This window comes from Labeo rohita, chromosome 11, assembly GCF_022985175.1.
Source record: "Labeo rohita strain BAU-BD-2019 chromosome 11, IGBB_LRoh.1.0, whole genome shotgun sequence".
Taxonomy (NCBI): domain Eukaryota; kingdom Metazoa; phylum Chordata; class Actinopteri; order Cypriniformes; family Cyprinidae; genus Labeo; species Labeo rohita.
The window spans coordinates 17,090,968-17,111,014 of NC_066879.1; the positions used below are offsets into that span (position 1 = coordinate 17,090,968).

The following is a 20,047-nucleotide window of genomic DNA, read 5'->3' on the forward strand; positions in this document are numbered from 1 at the left end:
ATCCAAACATCTGCTCTCTTCCTACAGGCCATCAGCCTTCAGTGCTGGACACTGTCGAAGCCTTCCATCCTGAAAAAAGAAAATGGGAAAGGCTGTCTCCCATGGCAACGCCACGTTGCTCAGCCTCCAGCATTGTGATCCGTGATCGCCTGCTGGTAGTAGGAGGTGTCAATCAAGTCCCAAGCTCCGCCCATGAGATTCTATATGTGAAAGAGGAGGAGATTCTTTAACCATAGAACTTAACCACTTACACATAAGAAAAAGTTGCCTTCGATGATCAAGTAAAACACTAATTTTCACACTAAAAGGTGCGGTCACAATTACCACTGCAGGTAAACCCAGTCTGTGCGATTGGGGGGTTCTCAATTCAGTTTTTGCTCATGTTCAAGTTAGTCACGCAAATCCGTTGCACTGAGCAAAAGTGACTTCAAAATTTTGCGGGGAAAATTGGCACAACTGACACTTCGCAAAGACCCGTCCCCCCTTGATTAGTGAAAAATACATTTGGAGCAAAATGGACACTGACAGACAACGCAGAGCAGGTTACTTTTGGTATGAAACAAAAGTCTCAACTTTCAAATTTTGTAATTTTTTTAAAACATTCAAATCATAAATACCAGTTATGGCTCTTTAATGAGTTGTGAGGGCTGTAGTGCCTTAGTTCAAGTGTCATGTGAACCGTTCATCTCTTCCTTTTTACTAGTTATAGCACAAAATAAACATGAATGAACATCAAAAGATATTATGTTTCAACCATGGGAAGACGTCAATACACACTATTTTACAAGTTCAAGTCCACTGACATTAATTTACTCTCCTGTCTGGTTTATTTGTCGGACAAAATGAGAGATTCTGTGTTATAATTGGTCAGATCACCTGTCAGTCAAAACTCCCAGCCGAGGGTAAACTGAGAATTTCGCATTATGGTGAAAAAATTTTGAATGCAGTTTTTGCTTTTGTTCAAGTTGGTCAAAGAATTTGCCAAGCTGACCAACAGTAAGCTGCTTGCTTCCTGTGGCAAATTCTCGCAACTAGGGATGTCCGATTTTACTTACTACATAAACAGAGTAAGAAGAAATGACTGACTGATAGGACAATGGCAAATGATTTGCAGATCCTGAGCAACACTGACAAATATCTGATCTTGTAAATGTGCATACGTATTTTACGAGATGGCTATTCATACTTCGTATGACCTCGTAGAATTGGGGAACTCGTAAAATACAGACGATTTAGCAAAAATTGTACAAATGTGTACAGCCTCGCTCGTATGTATTTTATGAGGTGGCTAATTCTTACAAATTCATAAAATTTTGTACAATTCGTCTAGACCCCAGTGACAGGTAGGTTTATTGGCAGGTTTAGGTGCAGGTAATTCGTTCGAATTAATACGAATTGGGGAACTTGTAAAATATGTAAGATTACCACACTTGTATAAATTTGTATGATTTTTGCTAACTAGTACGTATTTTACGAGGTGCTAATTCGTACAAATTCGTACGACCTCACTCGTACAATTTTGTATGATTTGTCTAGATCCCAGTAACAGGTAGGTTTAGGGGGCAGGGTTGGGGCAGGTCATTCATCCGAATGCATATGAATTGGGGAACTCATAAAATACGTACGATTTAGCAAAAATTTGCCATCTCATAAAATATGTACGAATTGCCGTGAGATCGGGTTGAAAGGTGTGGCCTCTCTGTAATAAACACAGAGTATATGTGATTGCAAATCTCGAAAGTGAAAGTAAAACGCGAACGTGCATTCAAAAGCTATTTTAATGCCCTGCATAATAATAGCAGCTACAGTGTAATTATCCAACGATATAACTGTGAGAGATAGCATTGAGATATATTTTTCCTCCCATCGCGTATTTATTAATTTCCTTTCCAAACACGGTATTCGGGCACATCCCTACTTGCGACCAACTTTATCGTGACCAAACAGCTTTCTGTTGCTCAGCTCGGCGAGTTCATGTGACCAACTTGGACAACAGCATCTGTGAACTTTTCTTTTTTTTTTTAAGATTTATTTTTGCCATTTTCGCTTTTATTATGATAGGACAGATCAGAGTTGACAGGAAGCGAATTGGGAGAGAGAAAGGGGCGGGTCAGAAAAGGTTCCCAAGTCGGGATTCGAACTCGGGACACTCGTAGAACAACGGCGCTATATGTCAGTGCACTGCCCACAAGGCTGTTGGTGCCAACCTGGAACATTTTAACAAGAGCAAAATCTGCATAGGGACACCTTTTCACCCTTGTGCACAACTCCCAATCACGCAGAATGGATTCGCAAAATTTTGCTAAAGTGACCACACCCTAAAGCCTGAAATATACTCTACTTAAATGCGCAAATGTGAGTGCTTGCAATGCATTGCAAATGCCATAGGGAAGGACGGTGAGTTTCCTTCAAACATCTGTCTTAACCAAATCCAGGTAGCTGGCTACAAACATGTCAACAATTTAAATATAAAATGTATCATTTTTGCACGCCTAGCGCAAAATTCTCTTCAAACTGTCGCTCCGCCATAACAGTAGTTTAGCTGAAACAGAACAATGACAGTAGAAGACAATGTTTACATTTATTGCCTACTATAGCGCCCATTGTGGCAATGCTGACGTATTTCATACAACGATGCATGAAATCAAACTAGATTTGGTGTTTATGTACTTATGTAGAGTATGTTTTGGGCTCATTGTCAGCACAACAAGGTTCTTGAATGCTAGACTGTTCAAACAAATAAGCTACACTCTATGTGTCGAGAAGTAACTAAAGCACATTGTAGGGAACAACATGCATTTTAGTTCAGTTAACAGCTCGCTGTTAATGCCATTATTACAAAATGCACAGCAACGACAATCTGCCTTTTAAAGCCAACAGCACCAAACACCCACTTAATGATCTAAGCCAACGGCATATGCACAAACACACCTTCGGAAACACAATAAATAAGTGTTTGAGAATAGAAACAGATTTAGCAGTCTCCCTATAATGGTGTCTTGAGATATTTTTAGGGTATTTACAGGGTTGCTAATTATTCTACTTCTATTTTTAGCATGATTACATTTAGTAATACAGCACAGATCTTATTAGTGTTAACTTTAAGATATTAATTGTGCGTACCTCACTGCATTAGTTGTGTAGGAGGTGATGTGTGAACAGATTTTGGTGGTTCGTATGGTGAATATTGTTGGTTATTTTTCACTCATTATGGTCAGTTTCATCCTTGTCAAAGGTAACTTGCACTGCTGTAGCACATACATGCAAACCTTTTTATAAATGTTTACAGGGTCTTCAGCATTTCACGGTAGCATCAAGTACTTTGTTTTTAAAAAACCCTTGAAATCAAAAATTGGGAGTTTTGAGACTTTTTTTAAAAAAACATTAAAGACAAGTTATTCAAATGTCTTGCCCCAATGTGCTTTTTCAATAAGGATTACATCAAAACAGGACCGAAAACTCCACTCTACAAAAAATTTCAAGGGGTTTTTAATGTTACGCTAATAAGATACTGAGTGTGTTTACTGTGCATGCACAACAGTTCAGCTCATTTTAAAATCCCGGCAATGCAAGAAACTTTTACATGAGGTTTACATATACACTACCAGTCAAAAGTTTTTGAACAGTGAGATTTTTTTTTAAAATTTAAGAACTCTCTTCTGCTCACCAAGCCTGCATTTATTTGATCCAAAGTACAGCAAAAACAGTAAAATTCTGAAATATTTTTACTATTTAAAATAACTACTTTCTATTCAAATACATTTTAAAATATAATTTATTCCTGTGATTTCAAAGCTGAATTTTAAGCATAATTACTCCAGTCTTCAGTGTCACATGATCCTTCAGAAATCACTCTAATATGCTGATTTGCTGTTTAAAAAAAACATTTATTATTATTATGTTAATAACAGCTGAGTAAAATTTTTTCAGGTTTCTTGATGAGTAGAAAGTTCAGAAAAACAGCATTTATCAATTTAAAGCATCCTTGCTAAATAAAAGTACTAATTTTTATCATTTCTTCAAATCAGCATATTAGAAAGATTTCTGAAGGATCATGTGACACTGAAGACCGGGGTAATGATACTGAAAATTCAGCTTTGATCACAGGAATAAATTACATTTTAAAATATATTAAAATAGAAAAGAGACTTTAAAAAACATAAAAAATCTTACTGTTCAACAACTTTTGACTGGTAGTGTATATACACGTGCATACACTAAATAAAACCGCCAAGCTTGTGGCTTAAACAGTTTATGACCTTCAGCTGATAAAGGAAAACCATTTGTGTGTTTACATGACCTTACAGGCTGCTGGGTTATTAAACATAATCAGTGCAAGACTGTGCAAGTAAACACACTCATTGTCAGTACAGAGTTCAGAGATGCAGTATTTTGAATGGAAATAAAGTTGAAAGCCTTTAGGGAAGTCATCATAGCTATGGCCAGTATCATTAAATGATGTTTACTTTTTTCTATTATGATATTTCCACTTGGCCATTTGCTCTCATTTTGTTAGGATAATGTGTCTTGAATGCACATAGCAATAAAATGAAGCACTGTAATGTATGATTTTCTACAATGCTTGTACGTTTGTGGTTTTGCCATTAAATGAACTTTGTCTCCTGCTCTGGTCTTTTTGCTTCCTCATTTCTTGGTTTAAATGCACCATGACACTCTTATCTAGGAGGGAAAAAGAAACGAAACGGTTGATTTTCTTTTCTCTTTTTATTTAATAATGTCAAATAGTGACTCACTTACTCCAGTCTTGAGCAGGATGGTGGTTGACACAGAATGAGGAGCGACTCTAACCGTGTGGACTCCTGGCCTGAGGTTTATTTGTCTCTATTGATTTCTCTCACCTCTGCAGAGGTGAAATGTGTCTCGCGGTCCTGTCGGCCACGCTCAGACCTGCTGAAACACACTGCAGAGATGCAGTTAAAAAGTGCTGCAGTGGTTCTACACAGTTTATCTGCAAAATGAGGCTAGTGCTGATGTGTTATTGTGTTCTGGATTGCTTGGAAGATACATGGCCTGCACTCCAGGAAGCAGTGAAGCACTCTTAGTTGTTGGTTTAAACAAGTATGATTTTAACAAACGCTGGTACAGACTTCATATTTATCTGTGGATGAGAAATTAGATGATTAGTGGATCATTACAGTATGAACATGCATAAACTTGCTTGCTGAAAATGCCAGGTGTACCAGAAAACACAAATCTTATATATCATGAACAAACAGCAATATTAGTTATAGATGTAGTTTGAAATTTGTATTGTAAACCTTCATTTCATGCTGTGCTCCGATGAAGTGAGTGCAAGGGTGGCTGCAGGGCTGCCCGATTCGCGAATCATTCATTTGAGCCGATTCTTTAATGATTTGGACGAACCAATTTGTGTGCAAATTAGTGATGGGTCGATGGAAAGATCGGATCATTGTAATTACCTGATCGTTGAATTTCTTTTAGAAAAAGAGCTAATCATTATGTCACTTCGTTCCTTTAAACAAAGGTACATAGCCTATTTTCAACCTGAATTCCTTAAGCACAATTTTTGATCATATTATAAACATTATGTCATATGTCAAGTGCTATATATATATATATTATAAGAAAAAATTCTTTCGTCTTTCTTTAGAGTCTCGAATCGTTTATTTGTCACGTGACAAACGAATAAAGAACGAATCGTTCATGGAAATTAGTGAAGGATGAGAGTAAAACTGTTAAATATTTGCACATTTTTGCCAATTTAAGTGATTTAGGTCTTCTTCGAAGTCCTCAAGACTGTTTTTTTTTTAATGATTGTGAAATGTCGGACCGATTCGCAAAGCTTTTGCGAATCAATGGTGAACCCTACAGTAGGCCCTGGTGAAAAAAACTGGTTAGGTAGGTTTTGATGCTGGTTTAAGCTGGACCTTTGCTGGTTTAAGCTGGTCCTTTGCTGGTTTTTGCTGGTCATGTTGCTAGTCAAGGACCAGCATAAACCAGCAAAGGACCAGCTTAAACAAGCATCAAAACCTACCTAACCAGCATCCCAGCATCAAAACATACCTACCAGCATATGCTGGTTTTTTCACCAGGGGGTGAGGTAAACAACGCAACATTTGGTTTTATTTTTAAAGATAAAGTATATTTATCTGACACAAAACACAAGGGACATAGAAATCATAGCTTCATAATCAAGGGTGTAGATTTCATTAAGGACGTGTTTATGGATATTCATGTTACCTTTATGTTGTTATGCTGTTTTGTGTTCATCTGCTTCTCCTATTGTTCTTTTTACATGGACTATCACCCTGTATAGACTGGTACAATTAGATACAATAATTTCTTAAATATTTCATACAATATATACTTCAATAGTATGCTATGAGATGACTTTCAACTGATTTCCTGTTGAACTGTCACCAACTGAACTACAGTTGTCAAACTATTTAAAATATATCTAATTATGGAATAAACTCGATCATAATGCAAAATGTTTCCATCTAACATGTATTTTGAGGTACAGCTCGTCGTTTTAATTGAGTGTTTTCACTAGTTAGCAGTAAACCGGTTACCGATCCGTGAGTATGATTTGTGATGGCCTGATGAGTGTTATCTTTGGAATGGAAATATGGATGTTTTATTTGTAAACATCATACTTTTTTGCTTATTTCAGTTAATGTCATAAAACTAACAAGTGAAGCCAGTAGTAATACTGACAGTGTCGTGTAAACATGGCTGAAGACGCCAAAAGGCTAAAGGCTAGAAGGGACACCGCCCTGGCTACTGGGCATGCGCATATCATTCTAATGTTGTTTTTGTCACATTGTACAGCAATAATACTGTTTTTGTATTATAGTAAGGGCTAAGTGTAAGGTGTAGACGTTAAAAAAACACAGTAGGTAGAACAATTAATTTCATTGTTAGTTTCCGGTCGGAGCCGTATCCGGAGAAACAGATTGATTCAATTGAGTGAGTCATTTACGCTGGAACCGCTTCGATAGAATTAAACTGACTTCGATCTTTCTGTGCAACCGGTTCACTCGCAAAAAAAAATAAAATAAAATAAAATAATATAGAAAATATATCAAATTGTAATGACTTTAAAAAGCACGTATAGTGACGGGAAATGGCGGGAAACTCCGAATCAGTAAATAATTGTGTTGCAATCAGATTTGATTGCGAATCATTTGATTCTGATCGGGACGTCCCTGGTGAAAAAACCAGCATATGCTGGTAGGTATGTTTTGATGCTGGTTTATGCTGGTCCTTTGCTGGTTTATGCTGGTCCTTAGCTGGTTTATGCTGGTCCTTGACTAGCAACATGACCAGCAAAAACCAGCAAAGGACCAGCTTAAACCAGCATCAAAACCTACCTAACCAGCACCAGCATCAAAACATACCTACCAGCATATGCTGTTTTTTTCACCAGGGACGTCCCGATCAGAATCAAATGATTCGCAATCAAATCTGATTGTGACGCAATTATTTACTGATTCTGAGTTTCCCGCCATTTCCCGTCACTATACGTGCTTTTTAAACCAGCATCCCAGCATCAAAACACACCTACCAGCATACCTACATGCTGGTTTTTTCACCAGGGGTCGGAGCGAGTTTGCGTATAATTTAGGTTCGCGAAATTAAATGAACGTTAAAAAATGACCAAAATGTCTCTGTGTGAATGCACTGACAAACAACTGAATGACATCTTCCTCAGTAGAGTGACAAAAACAGCAATGTCTGACTTTTTGTGAAACTTGGACACATTAATCTGTTGTTTGACCTCTTCATATTTAAGGAAAAAAAAACTAGCTGTGACCCCGGCCTAGCTAGCTGAAAAAAGCCAACAAACAAGCTTTATAAGACTATAAAGGTTTGTTGTGTGTGTATGTGTTTTGATTCTGTTTAAGCAGGTTGGAAGCCCACTGAGCGATGGAATCATTTAATTTGAATCAGTTCATTGGAACGAACCATCCGGAGCGATTCACTCAAGAGAACCGGACTGTCAACCTCAGTGACTGGTTGGTAAGCCTGCACTTATACCGTTTACCACTTGGTGACACTGTTAATCAGTTTATGTATGCTTAAAGTGACTGAAAAGGCACACTTAGCCTGTTTTACAAAACTACAAAAAACTATTTATTTTGGCTTTATATTATGTCCTAATCAGTTATGACACTAGAAGGGATAGGAATAACAGGGACATCCGGAATTGCAACGGATTTTATAAGCGAACATGCATTATTCTTTAACAGGCACATGATTTTTCTATAAAGCTTTTCTAGGAGAAACAAATCCCAACACTCATTTGTGAAACACTTCCTATTCTGGACACGAGGCACCCTGAGGGCACACAAGGTGAAATGTTCTGGGGCTGAAGTACCTTTTTAAGATGTGATACATGCGGTCAGGCTACTCTATAACCAAACCTTCCTGTCTGAGGTACCTCCTGGCCCCATCAACCTGGTCAGTATTCTGATCACGTGACCTTGGCAGGCTCAGGACCACCGGGTGACTGTCAGGGATGGCTTTTGCACCTCAGTGGAGAATTTTCCACATTAGTTGTGTTAAGCTATCTGCGGCACGGCTCTGAATGTATTAAAGCGAAGCTTTAATGATGTTTCGGTGTAAGAACAATGAGGTAAAATTTAGCAAAGTCTGTCTAAAGTGGAAAATGCTCACACTCTGTGCTAAACTAGCAAGCTTATGACTCAGAATGGGGAACAAATTATACAATTCTGTGCTATTTCAGAAAGCATGATTGCAACAAGCAGGGTTTGAAATAATGTTCTGTTATATTTAATAACAAATCGAGCGGTGTGATATAACACAATTTTCATTCCTCATATTGAAACAAATAGAACGCATGCTGCTACACGCCGAAGCTCAGTAAAGTCGCATAATGGGATTTGCGAGCTTGAATCAGATATGTAACTCTTGCTGGGTTTGGGGGTGGAAAGAGTAGCAGGAAGAAAAATTCAAGGCAATGTCTTTATCTACCGAGAAGATGTTTGTCATAATCATGATGCAGGGCTAAATTTGTGAGTCTTAACCACCTGGGATAATCTTTAAATCTGGATAGATATGAGAGTTTGTGTCTGAAATTGGAATATAGTATTATTATCATTAGTGGTGCTTGCTATAGGGTTATGCAGTTTGAAGTTTGTATTAAACTTTGCACCTCATGAAGTAAGATGCTTCAAATTGTACGGATGTCTGAGGTGTGCTATTACTTTTCTAAACCATTCGATTTATCATTGAAGCCTGGCAGATAAAAAAAAAAGGGGAAAAAATGCCATTAAATTCATTGAAGGGGAAACTATCACATACTTTAGCAACCGCTCATTTATGATTTATTTATTTAATTAAATTTAACTTAATTAAAATGTTTAATAATTTAATGCTTTTTAAAAAATATTAGTAATATTTTATTATATTTATTTATTTGATATTTTACAAGATGCCAAAAAATTCAGCTTTGAAATCACAGGAATAAATTACATTTTAAAATGTATTCAAATAGAAAACATATATTTTAAATAGTACAAATATTTCAAAATTGTACTGTTTTTGCTGTACTTTGGATCAAATAAATGCAGGCTTGGTGAGCAGAACAGACTTCTTTAAAAAAAAAACATTTAAAATCTTACTGTTCAAAAACTTTTGACTGCTAGTGTGTATATATTAAACATACTTTATGTATGTAAGAATTATTTATATTTAATGGTGAAAATAAAAATATTGTCATTTAGATCTCTCTTTTTATTTTTTTTAGTCCAAAAAAGGACAGTTGGTCAAAGTAACATATGTTTTCATTTGTTGTGATTAAAAATCTGGGTTATTCCACCAAATAAAGATTTATTAACTTTTCTGAAGTTAAAAACATTGGTATTGTGTAGTCTAAAAATGAATATAACCATGTCTGAAACATGGCATCTTTTTTGTAATTTAGACAAATTGTCGTTTTATGCAAAAATGCTCCAAATTAAAACATAAAATATTTTTTATATCATTTATTTATTTTATATATTAATAATATCAAATAATATTTTACACAGACAGAGGCGTGATATATATATATATATATATATGTCAAATTAATCTAGTGAATATGTCAATTCGTACCTTTGTCCTTCTGGTATATTTGGATTAATCTAGTGAATATGTCAATTCGTACCTTTGTCCTTCTGGTATATTTGGAGTTTTAGGGCATTTATATTTGCTCAGCCTACACACTTGCATGTTCTTTGTCGGCTGGGTAATGACCGAGGGTTTTATTAACGCTGACACTGTTCTTAAACTGCACTTGTTGACAGCAAAGTGACTATGTGTGTAAATGTAAAATTAAACCTGACACTTTTGCTTCAAACTACAGTCAACAGGAACAAGAACATGTTAATTCAGCAATTAGGGCAGAGGTTCTCAAATTACAAAAAAAACACTGTAGAACATTTTGTTTTGATTGTGATTAAAATTAAGTTTAATTTAGAGTAAACAGCCAGTATTCTAGCCCTCCCATTGTGTTTATTCCAAACAGTAAAACTGTCTTTTCTTGTGGTCTTTTAAGGTAAACAAGGTCAGGAGGTAAGTTTCTGCTCACCTGTAGCAAGACACAGAGTTCCCCGAGATCAGATAATACCTGGAGAAATATGGGCAGTGACTTCATTTGTTGTCAGGTAAGCAAACCAAACTGTTCATGTTTCCAGTAAGACGTGTCACTAAAGCTGGAATCAGGGCATGTCAGCAAGGCCAGCAGGTTTTGATTATGCGTCAGAGACTATTTACTCAGAATGATCACCATGTAACTTTTAGAGCTGAAGTGATGGCAGATATGATGTGTTAAATAAAAAATTAAATACTGTAAGTGCTAGGCTTCCTCCACTCAGAAAATGAACAGGGTAATTATAATTAGCTAACCATAAAAACAATTTCATTACTTGAAATGAACTGAAATTAAAATATATCACTTATTAAACTTATTTTATTTCAGCCAGTTGCAAAAGCAACATTTCTTCTTTTTATTAACATGATGTATTAAAATACCTAAAACTGAAATAAAAAATATATATATATATAAATACCATATACAGTTGAAGTGAAAAGTTTACATAATGTATGATTTTGAGATCCATCTTTTCTCACTGAGGACAACTAGGGACTCATATGCAACTATTACAGAAGGTTCAAATGCTCACTGATGCTCCAGAAGGAAACACAAGGCGTTAAGAGCCGGGGGGTGAAAACTTTTGGAATTGAAGATCAGGGTAAACTTAACTTATTTTGTCTTCTGGGAAACATGTAAGTATCTTCTGTAGCTTCTGAAGGGCAGTACTTAATGAAACAAAAAAAAAAAAAGTTATTTAGGCAAAATAAAAAAAAAGTACACATCTTCATTCTGTTCAAAAGTTTTCACCCACAGCTCATAATGCATCGTGTTTCTTTCTGTAGCATCAGTGAACGTTTGAATTTTCTCAAAATCATACAGTCATTGTTGGAAAAGGTTCAAATACACAAAAATATGAATTTGTGGGACCTGAAGGATTTTTCTGAAGAACAGCAGGCAGTTTAATTGTTCAGGACAAACAAGGGACCGATGACCAACTATCATTTAAAAAAAAAAAAAAAAACAGCTGTGGATCAATCGGGTACACAGTATTAAGAATCAAGTTTATGAACTTTTTTTTATATATATATAAATGCAACTGTTATTTTCTTTTGTGGACTGTATGTAAACGGCTTTTATGTGAAATATCAGGTCAGGTCAGTAATAAATAAAAAAATAGCATGCATTTTAAATGATTCCTCTTATTTTGATACACTGCAAGGTGTATGTAAACTTTTTACTTCAGCTGTATATATATATATATATATATATATATATAAATTGGTAAAAATCCAAAAATAAAACCTAATGCAAAATATGCCTATAATAATAAATAATAATAATAATGCAAAAAACTTTAATAGCATCTAAATACTAAAATAACAGATCTTTTATATACGAGGTTTGTAGTTATGACAGTTTTAACATAAACATCTGTATTTTTAATTTTTAGGAAATTCAGATGACACTGTAATTTTCTGTCTTTCGTTTGATCGTAAGGTGCTTTGTGAACTGCGACCCAAAATAAACAGATGTAATCTGTAAAATCAATTCTTTCTGTTCTTTCAATTCAACTGAAATGTGTGCGCTTATGCAATTTACGGCATTGGACCTTGCGCCAAATGTCATGTCAAATGTGAGCTGTGTTCACCCTGTTCTAAAATAGAGAAATCCCTTTACGTAATCATAGTATTTGCACATTTGGCAAACTTTTTCACCCCACAGTGCATCCAAGGTTTACTTTCTTTATAGTTTTGTTACCAAATAAAAATTCTAAACCTGAGTTTCTATCTTCTATAGGGTACAAAAGAAGATATGCTGGTGATTTAAACAGTTTAAACAGAAACTCACACAGGTTTGGAACAACTTAATGGTGAGTAAATGATGAACATCATTTTCATTTTTGGGAGAACTGTTGCTTTAAGAGACAATTTACACTGCTTTAATACTAGCGGAGTACACAGTTACACACTTTAGTAACAGCCTGTCCAAATCCAAGTGAACATTCCTAAAAGGAAAAAAAAAACAAAAACAAGGCACGGCGGACCGATCTGGCACAGATATCCGGAGAGTTGCCAGGAGAGAGTGGTTGTCATGATGCTGTTGCTATGGATAGATTTGTTTTGTCAGCTCATCTCTACCTTAGGAAGGAGTGAAGACACTTCAACACTTTGCTGGTTTTTAAATTGAGATGCATAGGGTTATCGCTTGACTAGCACAGGCAGTTCATCTCAGAGCTAGTGAGTAGGAGTTATGAACCCTGACTACTGAGTACAGTTTTAAAGTTTCAAAAGTTTAGTCTCAAACTAACACAATAGTTTATACCAGATATACAGCTGATGTAACCATCCGTTTTCTGTTAGGGGATGCTATGGGTGTGAAAATAACAAGATAAGGTGTGATAGAAATATTACACGTCTAAATGGTGTTCTGAAAATATTTCAATTTGATTTGCAAAAGTCGAATTTTGGTGCCAAATGAGAGTATGTTTCTGCCAAATGGTTTGTGGCCAAACATAAAACAAGGAATGAGTTTATAGGCTATAAACTGAGGAATAAACAATAAAGATCTGTATCATCAGCTCATGTGTGGAATAAAATCATTTGCACTACAAGTCAAAAGTTTTTGAACAGTAAGATTTGTAGTGTTTTTTAAACAGTAGTGTGTTTTTTTTTTTTTTTTGCATTCCTGCATTTATTTGATTGAAAGTACAGCATAAACAGTAAAATTTTGAAATATTTTTACTATTTAAAATAACTGTTATATATATATATTAAATATATATTAAAATGTAATTTATTCCTGTGATTTCAAAGCTGAATTTTTAGCATCATTACTCCAGTCACATGATCCTTCAGAAATCATTCTAATATTCTGATTTGCTGCTCAAAAAACATTTATTATTATTATTATTATGTTAAAAAACAGCTAAGCAGAATTTTTTCAGGTTTCTTTGATAAATAGAAGAACAGCATTTATCGGAAATAAAAATCTTTTTTCAAATTTTAAATGTCTTTATTATGAATTTAAAGCATCCTTGCTAAATAGAAGTACTAATTTCTGTAATTTCTTTTTCCAAAAAAAAAAGAATTCTGAAGGATCATGTGACACAGAAGACTGGAGTAATGATGCTGAAAATTTAGCTTTGATCACAGAAATAAACTACATTTTAATGTATTCAAATAGAAAACAGTTACTTTAAATAGTAAAAATATTTCAAAATTTTACTTAACTTTTACTTTTAATTGTACTAAAAATTTTACTTTAAATTCTGCTTGGTGAGCAGAAGAAAAAAAAATTAAAAATCTTACTGTTCAAAAACTTTTGACTGGTAGTGTATATACCGAGCAAAGGTCAATAATATTGTTTTTTTTTTTTTTTTTTGTTTTGTTTTTTTTGTTAAATAAATTAATACTTTTATTCAGCAAAGATACATTAAAATGGTCAAATGACTTTAAAGAAATTAACATTGTTACAAAAAAATTAAAAAGCTGTTCTTTTGATCTTTCTAAGACTGAAAGTTTTCGGAAAGTTGAACTATCCATCAAAATGTATTGTGGTTTCCATAAACATATTAAGCAATACTATATTAGAATGATTTCTGAAGGATCATGTGACATTGAAGACTGGAGTAATGATGCTGAAAATTCAGCTTTGCATCACAGAAATAAGTTACATTTTAACATATATTAAAACAGTAATTTTGAATAGTAATAATATTTCACAATATTACAGTTTTTACTGTATTAAATGCAGCAATGGTGAGCATGAGTAGTGTATGTCTAATAAAACTTTAATTAAATTAAATCTTTTTGTTGGTTCTATATACCCAGGTCAACCATGTTTTAATCAGCATTTCTTTGTTTTATTGTTTTGATATTGTGTATTATGTACTGTTAATGCTCACTGCATAATTATAATCTATAATTACAGGTGTAATTATACTGTGTTTTTCACTACCACACGTACAGTCCAATAATTCCCCCTGGCCCCAGGCGTATAATTAAGATTCTGTTCTATTCATTTATATTATCTTCTGCTGGGAATGCATTGATAGTGATATTTAAGTTTGCGTTTTCTAGACGGGTCTTGCTGAAATTAGTCCATGACCTTTACATTCCATTAATTTAGAGCAGTTCAACAAACTCTCACCTTGTATCAGCTGATGTGGACTTACTGAACTTCATGTGACTGAACTTAACTCCAAACCCCGCCTGGTTCTTTCTGATGAATTTACTTGTTTGTCTGCATGCTTTGTTTGGTTCTCATGAGAATGGCATGTGTAACCGTCATCAGCACTCTGTTGTACTGCTCTTTGTAATCATATGGCAAGAACCAAGTTAAACACTTGGTGACATAATTGCATTCGATCCCTTTTTTATAGTTAATATGCTGTACACATCTACAACTACCTACAAATTAATGATATCACCAGTCAGATAATACCGTCTGACAAGACAAATAAATAGGTTATCTGTGAGTGCACGTCGGCCCTTTGAAAGTGTCCTGAAAACAAATACATGCTTCAAAATACAGGTCCATAAGGTCACTAAGGACAGCAGGCCTGCGTTAAGTAGCACAGGGCAGTAAACACATTCACTTTTGTAATGTGTTTGTCCCTTATCAGAGGGAGACAAGAATTTCCAATTTGAAACCACAAAGGCCTCAGTTTTGATTTCTTATAAACTGATTTCTTAGATCCCGCCCAAGGCTAGAAGCTTTACAAGATCAGGTTTTTAGAAAGAGCTACTTTGGAATTTACGATAAACATTCTTAGACCTCGTATTCTTACACATTCTTGTTGGCAAGCTGAATAATAACTCTCAAAGCAACTTTTCTTTTTGCTGGGGCCCAAAGTCCCCTGAGAAGCACTACTGAGCACGGAGCGCCAGGGGATCTTGTTAGGGGTCAGTTTGTGGATCGTGTTGATGCCTTGGGGTGTAAGCATGTTGTGGTGTCCCGGTTGGCCAGCTGAGAGCAGCTTCCCATCATCCCGATAGCTCTCAGAATAAAGCTATGCCTTGTGACTTCTCAGTGCTGAGGCTTATACTGCATGTACTGGAAGAAAAAAAAGTAGTAATTTTGTTTTCTTTATGCAAGCCTCTTCTACAATTATTAATAATAATATTAAAAATATTAAAAAAAATAAAGTTTTTATACAATTATATACAACATTTTTCAAGTCAGTGTTATGGTTTATGTATTTATAAAAACCCCCACATTTTTTACCATATATTATGTATGACTATATATAAAATATAAATAAATAACACCATATATATATATATATATATATATATGTATGTATATGTGTGTGTGTGTGTGTGTATTTTTTGTTAAAGCATAAAAAACAACAAGAGAAACATCTTTTTTAAACCCCTTTTTTAACTATAAATAATATATAAACAAGTAGCACTACATACTCTATATATACATACATATATACATATGTTATTTATACATAATTATATATATAAATAAATCATATATAAATACAACCACATATATATATATATATATATATATATATATATATATATATATATATATATATTCTTAAATATATCTGTATATATATACACACACACACACCCAAATATATATGTATACATATATGTACATATATGCTGTTATTTATAATTACATGTGTGTGTGTGTGTGTGTGTATATATATACAGATATATTTAAGAATATTTAAGAATTTTACCATATATATACATTATATAAATATTTACATATATAATATATACATATTATATACATATATTAATATATTATATTACTTCCACCATATATTGTAGTATATAAAGACCTATAAATATATTATTATAGAAATCCTTTGAATATATATATATATATATATATATATATACTTCCACAAAGAGATTTGTTGCTAAATGTAACAAAATTTATTGAAAACTAGTTACCTCAATAGTGTTCTCATGTATGAAGAATAATTCCTATTGATTCAGTTTTATTGGTACACTGGGTGCAGTGAATGTATTACAGTCTTCGGAAACGTTTCAGGAAGACAAACATGTTTAGTTTCAATGATTATCCAGGGTATTGTTAAATTAAAATCAACCGCGCTTCCTCATCCTTGTAAATGAACACACATTAACACACACAAATCCCGCGATCCCTACTCGTCCTACTACAGCGAAGGCTTGTCTCATGAATATTAATTATGTGCAGTGACGCTCGGCGCTCTGATTGGCTGACAAGGTGTCTCTGCGTAAAAGTGCGCTAGACAGTTCGCGAAGCAGCGAATCCTACTAGGGCGAAGGTTATGGGTTCATGAATATTAATTACGTTCCGTGACTGGACGCACCGGAACGGTAACCAAGCAACGGCTGTGCGGTCTAATTAGATATTCATGAGCCAAGCGTTTTCCATAGTAGGATTCGTAATCATCGTCAGCGTTGCCCGCCTAGCGACTTCCTCCTGTCATATAGATGCGCAGGATCGAGCGCGTGTCAAATGGAACAATGTAACGGATCGGAGTTGACAGCCTCAGTCGAGAGGTTACTGATTAATCTCGGTCTGGCTCCATAACCATAGATAAGGGGACGAGATCCGCCTGAATGACAGGAGAATGACAGCAGGTCCGCATTGAGCATTTTAGTGTCTTCTTTACAAGGTAGGCGCAAGAGGTGACTAATTTACATGGGTCTTTAAATACCATATTGTTACCTGTTATGACAAATTAATCTGTTTAACTGCAATTTGTTATTTGTTTTGACCCATTGGCGATGTATGCGAATACCGCATTAGCTCTGTTTCAGTGATGCGATTGTAAAACCATAAATGACACGAGATTATCTAGTGCTCTAATATACACTGGCTGTATAAAACATTTAAAACTATCCAGTTTTAAAAATTTAAACCATTAAATTTTAAATTTAAACGTTCCATTTAGAACCTCAAACGCTTGCTCCGCAAGAGAATTTTTGAGAGTTCCAAAAAAGAACTTTATGTATGTAAACCTCAGACCACTGATGCTATAATGTAATTTGTTTTTAAATAACTTTAAGAACTTTTTTGAATCTGTATCGAAACAAAAATATCAACTCAGGAACCCTAAGCATCCAAAATGGTTTACCGAGGGTTCTTGATGAACCCAAAGTGCTCGACAGAACCACTGAAGAACCTTGATTTTAAAAAACCCACATACTTTTACACAAGTTTGTACTGTTTTGCCCTCAAATAGGTATTTTCGCCACTTTGTTCCAGTCGGTATTAAGTTTTAAGTAAGTCTTAAATAAACGGAATGAACTTTCTTTACTGAGGGATATACGAGCGAAGTGTTGATGCGAAGCGAAGCAGCACCGAGCCGTGTTAATTTACGTCGTCCCATGCTGCGCTGGATTTGATCGGACTACTAAGTAGGGATTTTGTTTCAGTGTGGAGGTAATGAGCAAATTGTTGTTGGCTCGTATCCCCTCTTCCTTCTGCCGTGCCGAAAAGACGTTTCTGGGTGCTAGTTTCTCTGAAGAATCGCCCAGAAAGTTTCGTCATGCTTCAAAGTATATCACGTCAGAGTCGGTTTTTTGAAGATTTTACGTCCGGCGGAAAGTGAATGCCGTCATACGTGCCATGACGTGTTTTTCATTGAAACTAAAACCGGTTTTTAACGTTTGTAAAAGTCTATCTATCTAAAGTCTTAATACATAAAGCACATTTAATTTAAATTAAGGCAGCAATTAAACCTAAGTTTTCAATTTAGTAGGTTGACAGATACATAATATCTATCTCAGAGGGTACAATGATGTCTAAATGAAACTGAAGAAAGTAGACTTTTTAAGAGCTAAAATAATTTGAGAACTTATAATAGATGTCATTCCCTTTGGCAGGTGACATGTCAACCTTATCATACTCAGGCATTTCAGTGAGTTGTAACATTACACTGGCTCCAGAGACCTTTAAATACATTTCAAAAACCAATTTACCACGTGGTGTAAAGTGAGACGTCTCCAGCCCTTCAACTGCCCAGAGCTGGTTAGAAAGTTTTAGCCAAGTGACTCTAAGAGACTCCAGCAGTGGATGTTCATTACGACCCTCAAAGCCATTTTTCTCATTCATTTTTGTGCTAGATATCAGCTTTGTCAATTTTGTGAGGAATATTTTACTTGTATGTTTTATTTTTTGCACCAGACTAACATGTGGCTTTTTGTTGTTATGTCTTAAAGGAAAATTTGCTTTGAATGGGGAACGTAATTTGCATGCTACCCAAGTTCAGGCAGGATCTTACACAAGCCTGGAGACGGGGAACGCACCTGCCTCTTTTTCCCGACCTGTAGACTCATTCATCAGCACCAACCGTCTTTAATGGGATAAACTGATCTCCAGAGATCAGGTGAACGGCTGATCTGAACTCACGTAAGACCCTCAAGCTTGCTAGTTTCTTCTTAACTGACACTTTACATCCTAAGGCCTCCGCATGGTACTCTGGTCGAAAGATCAAGACAAACTGTCCGACATGTCCACCGGGACGGAAAGGATAGAGATGAAGAAGGAGGGGGCGCCGCCAGCGTTCCACCACTCCAACGGGTCGGTCCATCCGGTTATACTACCCGACAACCCCGAGGAGGTGCCCCAGACTCCTGGGGAGTACGAACTTACAGAGATGACCTCCATACCGGACCACGGCGATCAGGAAAACGAGCGGCCGGACATGGTGGTCCTCGACTGTCGGGCCAACGCTAAGGGCCAGAGGGAAGAGGACGCGCTCCTGGAGAATGCCAGCCAAAGCAACGAGAGTGATGACACTAGTACGGACCAAAGCCCGGTGCCGCCGGCTCCGCTAAAGGAAACATCCTTTTCTATCGGACTCCAGGTTTTGTTCCCTTTCCTGCTGGCAGGGTTTGGGACAGTTGCAGCTGGCATGGTTCTGGACATTGTTCAGGTGAGTAAAACCCAATTGCTTGGTGTTTAATGTACACTACCAGTCAAAAGTTTTTGAACAGTAAGATTTTTAATGTTTTTGACAAAGTCTCTTCCGCTCACTAAGCCTGCATTTATTTGATCCGAAGCACAGCAAAAACAGTAAAAGTCTGAAACAATTTTATTATTTAAAATAACTATATTCTATTTGAATATATTTTAAAATGTAATTTATTACTGTGATTTCAAAGCTGAATTTTTTTAGCATTACTCCAGTCACATGATTCTTCAGAAATCATTCTAATATTCTGATTTGCTGAGTAGAAATCTTTTGTAACATTATAAATGTCTTTAACATCACTTTGAATTAATTTAAAGCATCCTTGCTAAAGCTTTAAAAATGACTGGGGTAATGATGCTGAAAATTCAGCATTGATCACAGGGATAAATTACATTTTAAAATACATTCAAATAGAAAACAGTTATTTTAAATAGTAAAAATATTTCAAAATTTTACTATTTTTCTGTACTTTGGATCAAATAAATGCAGGCTTGGTGAGCAGAAGAGACGTCTTTAAAAAA

The 20,047-nt window shown here is 35.3% G+C and overlaps 2 protein-coding genes across 5 annotated transcripts in view; both read left to right on the forward strand.

Moving 5' to 3' along the window:
• klhdc8a (kelch domain containing 8A) overlaps nt 1–4,625 on the forward strand; it is a 30,398-nt gene extending 25,773 nt beyond the window's left edge. For both annotated transcript variants that reach the window (XM_051123426.1, XM_051123427.1), the window contains exon 6: nt 28–4,625. In XM_051123426.1, the coding sequence (XP_050979383.1) occupies nt 28–230 (203 nt within the window). In that variant the 3' untranslated portion in view covers nt 231–4,625. The remainder of the gene's footprint in view (nt 1–27) is intronic.
• Nucleotides 4,626–17,032: 12,407 nt separating this feature from the next.
• Nucleotides 17,033–20,047, forward strand: part of slc41a1 (solute carrier family 41 member 1) — a 33,450-nt gene continuing 30,435 nt past the window's right edge. Inside the window, exons 1-3 of one of the 3 annotated variants that reach the window (XM_051122371.1) lie at nt 17,033–17,222; nt 18,772–18,938; nt 19,015–19,487. In XM_051122371.1, the coding sequence (XP_050978328.1) occupies nt 19,023–19,487 (465 nt within the window). In that variant the 5' untranslated portion in view covers nt 17,033–17,222; nt 18,772–18,938; nt 19,015–19,022. Of the gene's footprint in view, nt 17,223–18,771; nt 19,488–20,047 lie in introns of all 3 variants that reach the window. The other 2 variants (XM_051122370.1, XM_051122372.1) reach the window with 2 other exon arrangements.